Source organism: Hyla sarda, chromosome 2 (assembly GCF_029499605.1).
Source record: "Hyla sarda isolate aHylSar1 chromosome 2, aHylSar1.hap1, whole genome shotgun sequence".
Taxonomy (NCBI): domain Eukaryota; kingdom Metazoa; phylum Chordata; class Amphibia; order Anura; family Hylidae; genus Hyla; species Hyla sarda.
The window spans coordinates 274,777,086-274,795,988 of NC_079190.1; the positions used below are offsets into that span (position 1 = coordinate 274,777,086).

Sequence of the window (18,903 nt, forward strand, 5' to 3'; positions counted from 1 at the left end):
TCAAAATGACATTCAGTAAGTGTTTTAACCCTTTAGGTGTTTCACAGGAATAGTAGCAAAGTGAAGGAGAAAATTCTAAATCTTCATTTTTTACACTCGCATTTTCTTGTAGACCCAATTTTTGAATTTTTACAAGGGGTAAAAGGAGAGAAATCACCCTAAAATTAATAACCCAATTTCTCTCGAGTAAGGAAATACCTCATATGTATATGTCAAGTGTTCGGCGGGCGCAGTAGAGGGCTCAGAAGGGAAGGAGCGACAATGGGATTTTGGAGAGTGAGTTTTTCTGAAAGGGTTTTTGGGGGGCATGTCCCATTTAGGAAGCCCCTATGGTGCCAGAACAGTGGACCCCCCCCCCCCACATGTGACCCCATTTTGGAAACTATACCCCTCATGGAATTTAATAAGGGGTGCAGTGAGCATTTACACCCCACTGGCGTTTGACAGATATTTGAAACGGTGGATTGTGCAAATCAAAAATTTTATTTTTCATTTTCACAGACCACTGTTCCAAAAATCTGTCATACACCAGTGGGGTGTAAATGCTCACTGCACCCCTTATTACATTCCGTGAGGGGTGTAGTTTCCAAAATGGGGTCACATATGGATATTTATTGTTTTGCGTTTATCAGAACTGCTGTAACAATCAGCCACCCCTGTGCAAATCACCTCAAATGTACATGGTGCACTCTCCCTTCTGGGCCTTGTTGTGCGCCCCCAGAGCACTTTGCGCCCACATATGGGGTATCTCCGTACTCGGGAGAAATTGCATTACAAATTTAGAGGGTCTTTTTTCCCTTTTACCTCTTGTGAAAATGAAAAGTATAGGGCAACACCAGCATGTCAGTGTAAAAAATTTATTTTTTTACACTAACATGCTGGTGTAGACCCCAACTTCACCTTTTCATAAGGGGTTAAAGAAGAAAAAGCCCCCCAAAATTTGTAAGGCAATTTCTCCCGAGTACGGCGATACCCCCATATGTGTCCCAAAACTGTTGCCCTGAAATACGACAGGGCTCCAAAGTGAGAGAGCGCCATGCACATTTGAGGCCCGAATTAGGGATTTGCATAGGGGTGGACATAGGGGTATTCTATGCCAATGATTCCCAAACAGGGTGCCTCCAGCTGTTGCAAAACTCCCAGCATGCCTGGACAGTCAATGGCTGTCCGGCAATACTGGGAGTTATTATTTTGCAACAGCTGGAGGCTCCGTTTTGGAAACAGTAGCGTACCAGACGTTTTTCATTTTTGGGGGGGAGGGGGGCTGTGTAGGGGTATGTGTATATGTAGTGTTTTTTACTTTTTATTTTAGGTTAGTGTTAGTGTAGTGTAGTGTTTTTAGGGTACAGTCACATGGGCAGAGGTTCACAGCAAGTTTGCCGCTGGAAGTTTGAGCTGCAGCGCAAAATTTGCGCCATCTCAAACTTGCAGCACTCACTGTAAACCTCCGCCCATGTGAGTGTACCCTGTACATTCACATTGGGGGGAGGGGGCAAACATCCAGCTGTTGCAAACTCCGAGCATGCCCTTTGGCTGTCCGTGCATGCTGGGAGTTGTAGTTTTGCAACAGCTGGAGGAACACTGGTTTGGAAACACTAAGTTAAGTAATAAACTTTCAAGTGTTTTGCAACCAAACTTAGTGTTTCCAAACCAATGTGCCTCCAGCTGTTGCAAAACTACAACTCCCAGCATGCATGGTCTGTCAGTGCATGCTGGGAGTTATAGTTTTGCAACAATTGCAACAGCTGGAGGCACTGAGGTAGGAAACGGACAATGTTTCCCAACTAGTGTGCCTCCAGTTGTTGCAAAACTACAACTCCCAGCATGCCCAGACTGCCCAGGCATGCTGGAAGTTGTAGTTCGGCAATATCTGAAGGATCAGATGTTGCCGAACTACAACTTCCAGCATGCTTGGGCAGTCTGGGCATGCTGGGAGTTGTAGTTTTGCAACATCTGGAGGTCCACAGTTTGGAGACCACTGTATAATGGTCTCCAATCTGTGCTCTTCCAGATGTTAGAGAACTACAACTCCCAGCATGCCTAGACATACTGAGCATGCTGAGATTTGTAGTTTTGCAACATCTGGAAGAGCACAGATTGGAGACCATTATACAGTGGTCTCCAAACTGTGGGCCTCCAGATGTTGCAAAACTACAACTCCCAGCATGCCCAGACAGCCAAAGGCTGTCTGGGCATGCTGGGAGTTGCAGTTTTGAAACTCTCAGAGGCAGCAGTGAGATCGCTTTACGGCGATCTCACTGCTGCCAATGAAGATGCCGCACTGCTGCCGGAAACTCACCTCCGGGACGCAGCGCAGCCGGGACTGCATGGAGGACGCCGGGACCGCCGGGGACACCGCTCGGACGGGTAAGTGATGCCGGGGGATGGATCAGGGACACTTAGCAGAGCGGTGTGTCCCCCGATCCCCGTGATCGGGACTCACACACCGCGCTGCTAAGTATTTTCATAGCGAAACGCTGCTATCAGCTGGTCAGATTTGACTATCTGATAGCAGCGATCGCTGGGGGGGGGATGGGGTATGAAACCCCCCGTGGTCGCACGGTAAGATGGCTGGCTATCAGTGATAGCCACCATCTTACCGGGCGCTGCGGGATGCCGCGAGTAGCGGCAGTAATGTTCATGACGTACCTGTATGTCATGGGTCGGGAACACCTTGCCACCCATGACGTACAGGTATGTCATAGGTCGGGAAGGGGTTAAATCAACTGATGCCAGAAAGTTAAACAGATTTGTAAATCAGGATATTAATCCTTCCAGTACTTTTTAGGGGCTGTATACTAAAGAGAAATCCAAAAAAGAAATGCATTTCCTCTGATGTGATGACCACAGTGCTCTCTGCTGACCTCTGCTGTCCATTTTAGGAACTGTCCAGAGCAGGAGAAAATCCCCATAGCAAACATATGCTGCTCTGGAGAGTTCCTAAAATGGACAGCAGAGGTCAGCAGAGAGCCCTGTGGTCATGACATCAGAGGAAATGCATTCATTTCTTTTTTTGGATTTCTCTTTAGTATACAGCCCCTAAAAAGTACAGGAAGGATTAAGATTTTTTAATAGAAGTGATTTACAAATCTGTTTAACTTTCTGGCACCAGTTGATTTAAAAAAAAAAGTTTTCCATGGGAGTACCCCTTTAACTCTGTACTACCTCAGATATTGGCATATCTTATTAGGGTTGAATTTATACACGGCAAAATTTGTTGCAGAAACTTCTACGACTGTCCAGTTCATCTGAATAGATAAGCCATCAGATCTCTATGCACCTGCCGCCGAGCCAACCATCCAACTTATATCAAATTTACATGAAAGGGATTCTCAGTAGCATGAATCTATGTATACAACACAATGGGGGAGATTTATCAAAACCTGTGCAGAGGAAGAGTGGTGCAGTTGCCCATAGCAACCAATCAGATTGCTTCTTTCATTTTCCACAGGCCTCTTTAGAGGCCTGTGGAAAATGAAAGAAGCAATCTGATTGGTTGCTATGGGCAACTGCACCACTCTTCCTCTGCACAGGTTTTGATAAATCTCCCCCAATGTGAATTTGCCCTCTCTATGGTTAGTAGTGCACTCAGAAATTCCAGTCAAATGGCACTGATCTTTCTAGCTATACTGACAAGAAAGCATTCGAAAGCAAAGCACTTAGGGGGGAATTTATTCAGGCTTTATTCATGGCAGTTTCCTGACGTAAAAAGTTGCACATTTTTGGCAAGCCTCATTTTGCTCAAATTTTCCCCCGAATTTTCTGTAATTTACACACCTTGTCCAGCCAAAGGGAGTGGCTTCAGTATCAAAGGGGCGTGGTTTAAGTGCAGTGACATTTATTAGACTTTATTTGCGCAACTTCACTAAATCGTTCAAACCACCTCACAGACAAATGAGCATATTCAACAAACATTGTGTACCAATTTTATCAATTATGCACAACTGAAACTGGCATAAAGGAGAAAGTGCCACCTTGAAAAAAAGGCAAATGATAAATTCCCCCCTTAGAGCAACAGGCAGAAGCAATAGGCCAGAGATAAAGAAAAGCCATGTTGTCTACAGCACCCCGCACCTCGTTTTCTTTCCTGATCTGTCCAGTCATCTATGCAGAGGTAGGTCAGAAAAAAGAAAATGGCAGATGAAAATAAGAAGACAGTGTAAACATATATATATTTATCTGTGAATAAAGACACAGAGATTATCAGCAGTAAGAGGCTACACACGTTGTTGGGTAAAAGACCAGTTCCAAACCTTAGGGCATTCTCCCAAGTATTGTATTTGGTTTGGGAAAAATTTGTGGTTTTGCATTTCTTTGCCAATCTGTCAGAATAGGAGAACAGGTAAACCTCTGTACACTGAGGACAAGCAGGGCTCTGTACACTGAGGACAAGCAGGGCTCTGTGCACTGAGGACAAGCAGGGCTCTGTGCACTGAGGACAAGCAGGGCTCTGTACACTGAGGACAAGCAGGGCTCTGTACACTGAGGACAAGCAGGGCTCTGTACACTGAGGACAAGCAGGGCTCTGTACACTGAGGACAAGCAGGGCTCTGTACACTGAGGACAAGCAGGGCTCTGTACACTGAGGACAAGCAGGGCTCTGTACACTGAGGACAAGCAGGGCTCTGTACACTGAGGACAAGCAGGGCTCTGTACACTGAGGACAAGCAGGGCTCTGTGCACTGAGGACAAGCAGGGCTCTGTGCACTGAGGACAAGCAGGGCTCTGTGCACTGAGGACAAGCAGGGCTCTGTGCACTGAGGACAAGCAGGGCTCTGTGCACTGAGGACAAGCAGGGCTCTGTACACTGAGGACAAGCAGGGCTCTGTACACTGAGGACAAGCAGGGCTCTGTACACTGAGGACAAGCAGGGCTCTGTGCACTGAGGACAAGCAGGGCTCTGTGCACTGAGGACAAGCAGGGCTCTGTGCACTGAGGACAAGCAGGGCTCTGTGCACTGAGGACAAGCAGGGCTCTGTGCACTGAGGACAAGCAGGGCTCTGTGCACTGAGGACAAGCAGGGCTCTGTGCACTGAGGACAAGCAGGGCTCTGCACTGAGGACAAGCAGGGCTCTGTGCACTGAGGACAAGCAGGGCTCTGTGCACTGAGGACAAGCAGGGCTCTGTGCACTGAGGACAAGCAGGGCTCTGTGCACTGAGGACAAGCAGGGCTCTGTGCACTGAGGACAAGCAGGGCTCTGTGCACTGAGGACAAGCAGGGCTCTGTGCACTGAGGACAAGCAGGGCTCTGTGCACTGAGGACAAGCAGGGCTCTGTGCACTGAGGACAAGCAGGGCTCTGTGCACTGAGGACAAGCAGGGCTCTGTGCACTGAGGACAAGCAGGGCTCTGTGCACTGAGGACAAGCAGGGCTCTGTGCACTGAGGACAAGCAGGGCTCTGTGCACTGAGGACAAGCAGGGCTCTGTGCACTGAGGACAAGCAGGGCTCTGTGCACTGAGGACAAGCAGGGCTCTGTGCACTGAGAACAAGCAGGGCTCTTACAACAATGTGTGGCAAAGAGTGCCACAGTCTCACTACTTTTACTGGAAAGAACCCTGACTACGATGAAGATGACAGTAGGTGGCTGCTTTAACAAATATATTATAAACCGTAATATACAAAACCTACTATTATATCTTTATTAGAAGTTAACCACCATGCCTCCTTGTTACCATAGTATCCAGTCCAAACTGCACACTGCACTCATCCTGAAAATTGCTGCAGATAAAGGGGCATTCAACAATACTCGACCATCAGCCTCTTCACTTCAACACAATGATCATGTCCAGGGTCGGTGCAGAGACCACTGATCGCTCTTACTACCGAAAATACATAAAGCAGCCAACTCCTCAAAACCTTCTTTTCTCTAGACGTAGAGGATTCCCCCACATCCTGGTCACAGGCAGACGTATAAACAGATCACTAAAAAGGATATGAGCAGATGGCTCGAAGTGATACTTTTAGAGCACTTCTACCACAAGATACCTGGAGAAGTCTGTGAGGAATGCCAAAGCCATTATTTATGTGGGTGACATTACTAACTACTATTACCAATAAATGGGGATTTATATAGAAATACTCTGCTAGACATTTTCGATTTAACACAAAGCTTATGCAGATAGCCTGAAAAAGAGATTTATCAAAACCTGTGCAGAGAAAAAGCTGACCAGTTGCCCATAGCAACCAATCACATTTCATTTTTGAAAAGGCCTCTGCAAAATGAAAGAAGCGATCTGATTGGTTGCCATTGGCAACTCAGCAGCTTTTCCTCTGCACAGGTTTTGATAAATCTCCCTTTATATATTTTATATATTCTTACTATTCTATACCCTCTATCTTTCACTGTATGCTTTATTTACGGGCACTTGTGGTGAGTGATTTCTGTGTTTTTTTCTGTGTTAGTGTATACTAAATTAGTGTTTTAGACATATATCATGCATGTAGGGCGAAAATAAAATACATTTACATTTTTTTTAAATAATATTTAACTATATTATTTTGTCTAACTTATCTTCTATATATAAATGTATTTATTTCTTAATTTATATACAATTATTTGTGTTGCGCAAGCTTGAGGGGGAGGTGGTCAGACATTTTCTTATTATAATATAATTTTAATATGATATATATGTATATATAATATTTTAATTTTCTTTACTTCACCTGCTCACCTGTAATGGCATTTAAGAGATTCAGTGGTCGTGATCGGAGAGATCTCAGATGGCAGCTGTTTTAGGAGCGTGTCAGATGCAATATATGTAATAGTATATATGGCTCTTGAGATGCATTTCATGGTTGCCTTGGAAACGGCTGCCTGACACTGGTTGCTAAAGTTAAAGGGGTATTCCAGGCAAAACCTTTTTTTTATATATATATATATATATATATATATATATATATATATCTCAACTGGCTCCGGAAAGTTAAACAGATTTGTAAATTACTTCTTTTAAAAAATCTTAATCCTTCCAATAGTTATTAGCTTCTGAAGTTTTCTGTCTAACTGCTCAATGATGATGTCACGTCCCGGGAGCTGTGCATGATGGGAGAATATCCCCATAGGAACTGCACAGCTCCCGGGACGTGAGTCATCAGAAAGCAGTTAGACAGAAAACAACAACTCAACTTCAGAAGCTAATAACTATTGGAAGGATTAAGATTTTTTAATAGTCATTTACAAATCTGTTTAACTTTCCGGAACCAGTTGATATATAAAAAAAAGTTTTGGCCTGGAATACCCCTTTAAGTGTATTGTCCACAAATAACCCCAAAGTCATTTTCAGTGGTCATTTTACCCCCTGGTTTGATATAAAATACTTAACAATAGATTTTGTTTAATTGTTTAATACGTACCTGCCAGACAGTAATGGACATGCTTAGGAAGGATCTGCGCTTGTCTTGGGACTAAATGGTTATGTTGTGAGATTACCATAACACTGAGGCTATATTTTTGTGAACTGGGTATTTCCTGTTGGAGTTTCCTCACTTCAACTCCAAATCCCATGATTCCTTGTTTGTAAGTTTGAGGTCTTTTCTTCTTCCCACACCTCAGCCACCCCACCCATTGAAGCACAAATGAGCTGCATTCCATGCAAAAGACCAGTGTTTGCTAACCAGGGTGCCTCCAGCTGTTGCAAAAATACAATCCTTACAGAATGATCTCCCTCCTGCCCAGCTGTCACTTCACCCATTGAAGCAGACAGGCTCGATGCATATATCGATGCACTGCAACCTGGTAAAACCTGAGACCAGGTTAAAAATAAATATTGGGGCGAAACTCACAGAAGAAATGCGAAACCACCATCACACACAGGTACAGACACTATATTATGAACTACACTAACTTTACAGCCCCTGTAGCATAGTCAAATAAAAAAAAATGTCCTGGAATACCCCTTTAATACCCCAAATGCACCGAATCTGAACGAACATAATAAAAACTCTGTTGCAGTCACTATTAATATATATGCATACGAGAAGGATATGGCGTAAATGTTCCATGTAAGTTGGCACATGGAAAAACTAAGTAGATTACACTATCATCCTGATGGTTTATTTTTGGATGAATCTGCATATCGTCTAAACAAGGTCTGTAAATTCAACTGCCCCTTTTTAAAGGGGGTTTCTGTGACTTTTTAGTAGCCTAGCCTATCCTCAGGTCTGGCAAATATCTGGTTGGAAGAGGTAAACGGAGCTGGAAGCAGACATATTGGTACATTGTGTAGAGGCTGTGCTGGGTTACTGCAGATCAGCTCTGGCTCTGTTCACGGTGAATGTGGGTGCTGTGGCTCTGGTGTCTGGAACCCCATTGATCGCTGTAGCGATCAATGGGGTTCCAGACACCCTGCCCACCAATCCAATACTGATGGCAGGGAATCTGTCAGCTGCAAGTCATGTTCCACACAACTGACACTGTTAGGGCAAGGAGACACATGGTACCTTCCACATATCTCTCTGTGATTCCATAATGTAGAGACATGATTTTATTATCTGGTGCCAAGTGTCAAATAGGAATTCCCAAGACCCTGAGGTGCTGGAATGCCTCCTCGCATCCCTGTACCTACTTGATTGACAGTCAGTTGGAAGTCAAGCCCTGTTTCCAAACCTCACACCTGTGCACATTTCGTATGCACAGAGCAGCAAAGAGATTTGGAGGTTGAGCCTTGCCTGTCAAGCAAGCACGGAAGGGGAGCGGGGAGGAGCCCTTAGCACTTTAAGGGGCACTATAGTCATACAGTATAGTCACTGTAGTCACTCCAGCAATGTGCCCTATAGTCATTTTTCTAAATCACTTTCATTTCGAATTTGGTGCCGAAATACCTTCCACACTCTGTCTCCATAGCGCCTGTCTCTAACGTGAGACCCTCTTATCCTGGAGACAGATGACTGAGAGGGAGGCTCCATCTTCTAATGCAGGTGTTCCCAACCAGGGTGCCGCCATCTGTAGCAAAACTACAACTCCCAGCATGCCCGGACAGCCGACGGCTGTCCGGGCATGCTGGGAGTTGTAGTTTTGCAACAGCTGGAGGCACCCTGGTTGGGAAACCCTGTTCTAATGCACAGTTATAAGTTGCAGAAAGCAGGGCGGACAGGTGCAAGTATTCCATTGCCAAATTCTAAATGAAAGAGTTTTAGAAAAATGACTATTGAGGAAGACTTTATAGAAGTTTTTTTGTCTTCTCGATGATTTTGTGCGCAGATTTCCCTTAAGGCAGAATTGCTGCAGAAACAATGCAGTGTTCACAGAGCCCATCCAGCTTATTATGGAGCCATTTCTAGGGTAATGTGGCCTGCTTTTCACAGCGATGATCACACAGAAGGAAAGTCCTATTCTCTGGAGGTAACGGGATCTCTGAGTGATAAATAAAGATGTAGTCCTAGGCTACCTGGTAACCATGGTGGCTGGTGTCTAGCTCCATGTACATGCCTTAGGCTGTGGTTTCTACAGCATGCTGGGAGTTGTAGTTTAGTAGCAGCTGGGCAGGATAACTTGCCATACATAAGATTATGCCTTTTGTATAGAGAATAATGAAATGATGGCACTCCCCATCAGTGGAACTTCTTATTTCTTTATTTATATATCTTCTGTGCATAAACAAAACTGCAGCGGGAGCCGCGTGGAGACAGACAGGGAAGATTTCAATCAGCTTGACAGCTGTTTCTAGCGGCAACACACTCTTTCTCAATTTACTCTAAGTGACGCTGGAAACAGCTGTAAGGTTGATTGCAAACGCCCCTGTCTGTCTCCATGCAGCTCCCCGCTGCAGTTTGGTTTATGCACAGAAGATATATAAATAAAGAAATAAGGAGTTCCACTGATGGCGAGTGCCATGGTTCATTATTCTCTATACAAAAGGCTGCATTAGAGACTGCACTTTATCATATCATATCTGCTTATCTCCTGCATTGCTTGGATTTTTCATCAATTGTGAATTGGACCCAATTATACAGCAGTGCCAGCCCAGCTATTCTTTTTGTTAATACATTAGATTATATATTAGACAGGGGAATCCATGCTACCAGCAAATGATGACTTGTCATACATTAGATTATATATATGGCTTGTCATACATTAAATATACATACACACACACACATATATATATCGGGGTCAGACATAGACAGGGGATCCACACTCCTACCAGCAGATAATGGCTTGTCATACATTAAATATACATACACACACATATATAGCGTCAGACATAGACAGGAGATCCCCACTTCTACCAGCAGATGATGACTTGTCATACATTAAATATACATACACACACACATATATATGGCCACACATAGGCAGGGGATCCCCACTTCCACCAGCAGATGACAGCTTGTCATACATTACATTATATATATATATCGGGGTCACACATAGACAGGGGATCCCCACTTCCACCAGCAGATGACAGCTTGTCATACATTACATTATATATATATATCGGGGTCACACATAGGCAGGGGATCCCCACTTCCACCAGCAGATGACAGCTTGTCATACATTACATTATATATATATCGGGGTCACACATAGGCAGGGGATCCCCACTTCCACCAGCAGATGACAGCTTGTCATACATTACATTATATATATATCGGGGTCACACAGACAGGGGATCCCCACTTCCACCAGCAGATGACAGCTTGTCATACATTACATTATATATATATCGGGGTCACACATAGGCAGGGGATCCCCACTTCCACCAGCAGATGATGACTTGTCATACATTATATATATATATATATATATATATATATATATATATACATATATATCGGGGTCACACATAGGCAGGGGATCCCCACTTCCACCAGCAGATGACAGCTTGTCATACATTACATTATATATATATCGGGGTCACACATAGGCAGGGGATCCCCACTTCCACCAGCAGATGACAGCTTGTCATACATTACATTATATATATATCGGGGTCACACATAGGCAGGGGATCCCCACTTCCACCAGCAGATGACAGCTTGTCATACATTACATTATATATATATCGGGGTCACACATAGGCAGGGGATCCCCACTTCCACCAGCAGATGATGACTTGTCATACATTATATATATATATATATATATATATATATATATATATATATACATATATATATATATCGGGGTCACACATAGGCAGGGGATCCCCACTTCCACCAGCAGATGACAGCTTGTCATACATTACATTATATATATATCGGGGTCACACATAGGCAGGGGATCCCCACTTCCACCAGCAGATGATGTCTTGTCATACATTACATTATATATATATATATATATATATATATATATATCGGGGTCACACATAGACAGGGGATCCCCACTTCCACCAGCAGATGATGACTTGTCATACATTAGATATTTATATATCGGGGTCACACATAGACAGGGGATCCCCACTTCCACCAGCAATGACGGCTTGTGCCCATAGGAATCCTGGACCCTCTGGTCACAGTATAAAGGTGTCATATACAGAGAGCTCATGCCAGGCTGGGATCAGGTGCCATCTTCCACATCACTCACCCTTCTTGGCCTTGTCTGGAGGAATGTTCTGGGCTCGGAGCCTCTGGTCCAGGATGTACAGCATCTCCCCTCCGAGGTTGATGAAGAGTAGCGGCAGGGTGCGGAGAGACATGGCCGGGGGAGCTCGGGGACGGATGTGCACATATACAGATGGCGACTACGTGCTCTGCCAGTCCGGGAGGAGACACCGCTCCGCCGCTTCTCAAACCTCCCGGTGTCGCAGGCCTCGGACGCCGCCGCTCGGTTGCTAGGTTTCCGGCTCAGCCAATCACAGAAGGTCTTGCTAATTCTGCGGCTCTTAAAGGGGATGCTCCTTTTCGCCGATATAAAAGGCAGTCATGGCGTTTTGCTTAGAGGTTTATGGGTAACCCTGTTAATCGTCTTCACTCGGTGTTATGTATAATATGTTTGCCTGACAGCTGCAATTTTAGGCTGTGTTCTCTATATAGAGAAGTAATAGAAACATGTTATACTATCACTGTTCAGACAGCCCCATTACCCCACGGGCAGAGGGCGCTCCATACTAAGGCCTCATGCATAAAAACATTGTTCGTTTATGAAGATTGCTAATAAAGTTACTACCAATCCAACTCTTTCTGTGGTGCTATATCATGTTATACATCTGTACTGTATGTACTATGTACTGCACTCACCATCATCTGTGTTGAGTGGTTTAAGGGGGTTCTCCAAAGAATTTATTTTTTTTTTTTTTTAAATAAACGTGCCAGAAAGTTAAACAGATTTGTAAATTACTTCTATTTCAAAATCTTAATCCTTCCAGTACTTATCAGCTGTTGTATAATACAGAGTAAGTTCTTTTTTTTAATTTTATTTCTTTTCTATCTGTCCACAGTGCTCTCTGTTGACACCTCTGTTCATGTCAGGAACTGTCTAGAGCAGCGACAATTCCCCATAGCAAACCTCTCCTGCTCTGGACAGTTCCTGACATGAACAGAGGTGTCAGCAGAGAGCACTGTGGACAGACAGAAAAGGGAAAAAAAGGTCAGTTTTCCGTTGTATAACACGGGGAAACGGAGCCTCTAACAACAGCCGGGACCAGTGGCTAATAGCGCACAGCACTGATCACTGGTGCTGCATGCTATTAACCCTTTAGACTCGACGTTTAAAGTTGATCGCCATGTCTAAAGTGAAAATAAAGTACTTCTGGCTAGCTCAGTCGGCTGTTTGGGACCGCCGCAGCAAAATCGCAGCATCCTGAACAGCTGGAACACACAAGGAGGGCCCCTACCTTCCTCCTGCGTGTCCGATCACCGAATGACTGCTCCGTGCCTGAGATCCAGACATGAGCAGTCAAGCTGCAGAATCATTGATCAATGTCATCCAATGGGATAACAATGATCAATGTAAAAGATCAGTGTGTGCAAAAAATAAGCCATAATATGGATTTTTAGGTGCAAAATTGAAAGAATTATGATTTTTTCACAGTAAGGAGGAAAAAATGAAAGTGCAAAAACAGAAAGAGTCCTTAAGGCGTTAAGAGAGGTAATTTACAAATCTGTTTGACTTTCTGGCACCAGTTGATAAAATAAAAATAAAAAATTTCACCGGAGTACCCCCTTAACCCCTTAAGGACGGAGCCCATTTTGGCCTTAAGGACCAGAGTGTTTTTTGCACATCTGACCACTGTCACTTTAAACATTAATAACTCTGGAATGCTTTTAGTTATCATTCTGATTCCAAGATTGTTTTTTCGTGACATATTCTACTTTAACATAGTGGTAAATTTTTGTAGATACGTGCATCCTTTCTTGGTGAAAAATCCCAAAATTTGATGAAAAATTAGAAAATTTTGCATAACTAACTTTCTAACTTTGAAGCTTTCTGCTTGTAAGGAAAATGGATATTCCAAATAATTTTTTTTGGGTTCACATATACAATATGTCTACTTTATGTTTGCATCATAGTTCAGCAGCAATTTTCCAATTTTTCACAACATTTTCAAACTTGATATTTTTCAGGGACCAGTTCAGTTTAGAAGTGGATTTGAAGGGTCTTCATATTATAAATACCCCATAAATGACCCCATTATAAAAACTACACCCCCCAAAGTATTCAAAATGACATTTAGTCAATGTTTTAACCCTTTAGGTGTTTCACAGGAATAGCAGCAAAGTGAAGGAGAAAATTCAAAATCTTCATTTTTTACACTAGCATGTTCTTGTAGACCCAATTTTTGAATTTTTGCAAGTGGTAAAAGGAGAAAATGTTTACTTGTATTTGTAGCCCAATTTCTCTCGAGTAAGCACATACCTCATATGTCTATGTAAAGTGTTCGGCGGGCGCAGTAGAGGGCTCAGAAGGGAAGGAGCGACAAGGGGATTTTGGAGAGTACGTTTTTCTGAAATGGTTTTTGGGGGGCATGTTGCATTTAGGAAGCCCCTATGGTGCCAGAACAGCAAAAACCACCCACATGGCATACCATTTTGGAAACTAGACCCCTCGGGGAATGTGACATGGGATAAAGTGAGCCTTAATACCCCACAGGTGTTTCATGAATTTTGCAAATGTAAAAAAAATAATACAATTTTTTTACCTAAAATGCTTGTTTTACCAAAAATTTTACATTTTTAAAAAGGGTAATAGCAGAAAATAACCCTCAAAATTTGAAGCCCAATTTCTCCCGATTCAGAAAACACCCCATATGGTGGTGAAAAGTGCTCTGCTGGCGCACTACAGGTCTCAGAAGAGGAGTAGTCACATTTTGCTCTGGGGGCATGCCGCATTTAGGAAGCCCCTATGGTGCCAGAACAGCAAAAAAAACAAACACATGGCATACCATTTTGGAAACTAGACCCCTCGGGGAACGTAACAAGGGGTTAAGTGAACCTTTATACCCCACAGGTGTTTCACGACTTTTGCATATGTAACATTTTTTTTTTTTTTTTTACCTAAAATGCTTGTTTTCCCAAAAATTTAACATTTTTAAAAAGGGTAAAAGCAGAAAATAGCCCCCATATGTGACCCTAAACTGTTGCCTTGAAATACAACAGGGCTCCAAAGTGAGAGCGCCATGCGCATTTGAGGCCTAAATTAGGGACTTGCATAGGTGTGGACATAGGGGAGTTCTACGCCAGTGATTCCCAAACACGGTGCCTCCAGCTGTTGCAAAACTCCCAGCATGCCGGGACAGTCAACGACTGTCCGACAATACTGGGAGTTGTTGTTTTGCAACAACTGGAGGCTCCGTTTTGGAAACAGTGGCGTACCAGAGGTTTTTCATTTTAATTGGGGAGGGGAGGGGGGCTGTGTAGGGGCATGTGTATATGTAGTGTTTTTTACCTTTCATTTTATTTTGTGGTAGTGTAGTGTAGTGTTTTTAGGGTACAGTCGCACGGGCGGGGGGTTCACAGTAGTTTCTCGCTGGCAGTTTGAGCTGCGGCAGAAAATTTGCCGCAACTCAAACTTGCAGCCGGATACTTACTGTAAACCTACGCCCATGTGAGTGTACCCTGTACATTCACATTGGGGAGGGGGGGGGGGGGGGGGACATCCAGCTGTTGCAAAACTACAACTCCCAGCATGCGCTGACAGACTGTACATGCTGAGAGTTTTAGTTTTGCAACAGCTGTAGGCACACTGGTTATGTATCACTGAGTTTGTGACTTAACTCAGAGTTTCACAACCAGTGTGCCTCCAGCTGTTGCAAAACTACAACTCCCATCATGTACGGTGCATGGTGTACAGTGACTGCTGAGAGTTGTAGTTTGCAACAGCTGGAGGCACACTGGTCGTGAAACACTGAGTTAGGTAAAAAAAAACTCTGAGTTTCACAACCATTGTGCCTACAGCTGTTGCAAAACTACAACTCTCAGCAGTCACCGACAGCCAACGGGCATGCTGGGAGTTGTAGTTATGCATCCAGCAGATGCACCACTACAACTCCCAGCATGCACTTTAGCTGTTTGTGCAAGCTGGGAGTTGTAGTTATACAACAGCTGAAGGTACACTTTTCCATAGAAAAAATGTGCCTCCAGCTGTTGCAAAACTATAAGTCCCAGCATGCCCATAAGGGAATGCTGGGAGTTGTGGTTGTCTGCCTCCTGCTGTTGCATAACTACATCTCCCAGCATGCCCTTTTTGCATGCTGGGAGCTGTTGCTAAGCAACAGCAGGAGGCTGTCACTCACCTCCTGCTGCTGCTTCGGGACACAGGTCAGTCCCTCGCCGCCACCGCCACTCCTGGGGCCCCGATCCCAGCATTGACGCCGGGATCGGGGTCCCCAGCTCCCGGGGTCCGTGTCCCGCACCCGCTCACGTGCTCCGGAAGAGGGGAGGAGCAGGTAAACCGGCCGACAAATCAGGGCGATCGTGAGGTGGCACCAGTGCCACCTCACCCCTGCTGGCTCTGGCTGTTCGGGGGCGTCAGAGACGACCCCGATCAGCCAGTAAATCCGGGTAACCGGGTGACTGGAGACCCGATTGACCCGGAATCGCCGCAGATCGCTGGACTGAATTGTCCAACGATCTGCGGCCATCGCCGACATGGTGGGGCATAATGACCCCCCTGGGCGATATGTCGGGATGCCTGCTGAACGATTTGTTCCTGCTCTGGACAGTTCCTGACACGGACAGAGGTGTCACCAGAGAGCACTGTTGTCAGTGGATTAAGATTTTTAAATAGATGTACAGTGGTCCCTCAACATACAATATTAATTGGTTTCAGGAGGACCATTGTATGTTGAAACCATCATATGTTGAGTACATAGCTCTATGGAAAACTGGTAAATTGTTCTGGAGCCATTGTATGTTGAGTACATACAGTATCTATATGGACAACTGGTAATTGGTTCCGGGGCGACCATTGTATGTTGAGTTTATTGAGAGTGTTTAACAAACCAGTGTGCCTCCTGCAGTTGCATAACTACAACTCCCAGCATGCCTGTACAGTCATTGACTGTCTGAGCATGCTGGGAGTTGTAGTTTTGAAACTGCTGGAGGCACAATAGTTGGGAAACATTGATGTATGGGGTGTATTGTATGTACAGGGAGTTGGAGTTCACCTTATCCAGGCAAATCTTAGTCCCTGGAGAGGAGTACGGAGGACGGAACTCATAGAATCCAGCTGCTGTCAGTGTCCCACCCAGGTCCCACCTGCTGCTAGAGTTGCTCAGTGATCACTGCATGGAGCTCCTAGGCAGCAGCAGCTGCCCCCTCCTCCCGCACAGCGCCGGACACTGCTGCAATCAAGAGCCGTAGTACTGTATATGACAGCTTTAATCTCTATTACCGCCCGGATACCAGAAGTATCGGGGCAGCCACACAAGTCAGCAGCACCGACCAGTGCTGGCTCCGTGAGGCAGCAGTGTGATAGATCCTGGTTGTACCCGGTGAAAATCTGCCCTCTTCCTGATTTGTTTATCAAGAGCGTTGCGCATGCCAGAAAGACCACCCTGACACAGTGTTGGGTCCACACTACGTTTTGTCCCATACGGGAGCGCATACGGCAGGAGGGAGCTAAAACCTCGCGCTCCCGTATGTCACCGTATGCGCTCCCGTATGCCATTCACTTCAATGAGCCGACCGGAGTGAAACGTTCGGTCCGGTCGGCTCATTTTTGCGCCGTATGCGCTTTTACAACCGGACCTAAAACCGTGGTTGACCACAGTTTTAGGTCCGGTTGTAAAAGCGCATACGGTGCAAAAATGAGCCGACCGGACCGATCGTTTCACTCCGGTCGGCTCATTGAAGTGAATGGCATACGGGAGCGCATACGGTGACATACGGGAGCGCGAGGTTTTAGCTCCCCCCTGCCGTATGCGCTCCCGTATGGGACAAAACGTAGTGTGGACCCAGCCTTAGTTGAAATGATGCTTCTTTATTAACCAGAAAAAAGGGGGGAAAAAGCTATACAGGGGTTATATATGGTTATACAATGCCGTGTGCAAAAAGGTTACGTGGGTGTTAAAAGCAGTTAATTGGTTAAATCTTCTTCTACGTATTTTTTCTCTTGATAAATCTCTTATCTCTGCGACATTCCAATTCGGGGGCGCCATCTTTGATGCTCAATGGGAGGAGGAGCAAACAGGTAGGAGGGGGTCAGCCTAGCTAAGCAAGGATCTTAGTATGCAGTTTAGGTAAATAGATTTACAGTATTTATGTTAGTAGCACATATTAAACAACTACAGCGGCGGCAGCCCTGGGAGGACAGGGAGATGGTGAGTAGCGCCTCCTCCTCCTCACTGTATGGAGCTCAGTCAGGCAGAACGGGGCACATTAAACAGCTAGCCGGCAGCTGCTGAAGCAGTCAGCGCTGGGGGATAGCCGTTTTTGCGATGGCCCTGACACACAGCAGCATCGTATGTTGATGCTGCCCTCAACATACGATGGGCTCTGAGAGGCCATCATATGTTAAAATGATTGTATGTCGGGGTCATCATATGTCGGGGGACCACTGTAATTTACAAATCTGTATAACAACCGTTATACCGTTTTCATGCTATGCTTTTGTATAGTGCATGATCATGGTTCTGATGTCAATTGCTTGAATATGGGATACTTAGAAACACACAGAAATGGCTATAGTGCCAGCCAGTCAGCGCCCAACGTCGTGGTGTTTTATCCAAGCGGAAAACAAGTGATATGGTAGTGATCGATCAGATGTGTGTGAACGACAAAATTAAGAAAGTATACATATTACATTTTTATTCAAATGTTATAGCTTTATTTAGAAATTTTACAAAATAAAAATCAGCCTGGTTCTGTGGTCTGTGCATGTGGGCACTGCATTTACTATGTTAAAGGAAAACACTGGTACATACATTCTTATCATCTATCCACAGGATGGGGGATAAGTATCTGATTGCGGGAGGTCCCACCACTGGGACCCCCCTCCCTCTCCCAATCTCCTACCCAGCACCCCAGCTCTTTATATGCACAAAGCAACCTCTGCTCCATCCACAGATTACTGTCGACCACCTGACATGCCCCCTCCATGTATCTCTATGGGAGAGTCGGAGATACAACGCTCGTGTACTCGCTTCTTGCGATGGTTGCTCTCTGCATAAGAAGAGCCGGGGTGCCCCCACTCCCCGCAATCAGATATGTAGTACAGAGCTATTTTTTCCTAAAGCAATGCTATGTGTATATGGTGGAGTTGTGTGCATGGGGCTTCAAGCTCTACACTCCCCAGTCACTGGCTGATAAAACAATTTATTTTTTATTGATAAAATTAAAAATAAAAATTCATAAGTAATCTCATTGAATGTTAAACAGCACGTTCTTTCCAATGCCATGAGACATAACAGCAACCTATGAAAAATGAAAATATAAAAAATGTGTAACATGTGTAAGTACATCATATTCTGCAATGAAATAGTTAACAAACAGAAATTTTTATTTTGACCATTGATTTTTAT

General features: G+C 44.7%; 1 protein-coding gene across 2 annotated transcripts in view; it reads right to left on the minus strand.

The window, feature by feature from the left end:
• OSCP1 (organic solute carrier partner 1) overlaps positions 1 to 12,034 on the minus strand; it is a 32,437-nt gene extending 20,403 nt beyond the window's left edge. Inside the window, exons 1-2 of one of the 2 annotated variants that reach the window (XM_056557139.1) lie at positions 11,529 to 12,034; positions 4,075 to 4,104 (exon numbers count right to left, since the gene is read on the minus strand). In XM_056557139.1, coding sequence (XP_056413114.1) covers positions 4,075 to 4,104; positions 11,529 to 11,640 — 142 coding nt within the window. In that variant the 5' untranslated portion in view covers positions 11,641 to 12,034. The remainder of the gene's footprint in view (positions 1 to 4,074; positions 4,105 to 11,528) is intronic. The other variant, XM_056557140.1, reaches the window with a different exon arrangement.
• Between the last annotated feature and the right edge of the window lie 6,869 nt (positions 12,035 to 18,903).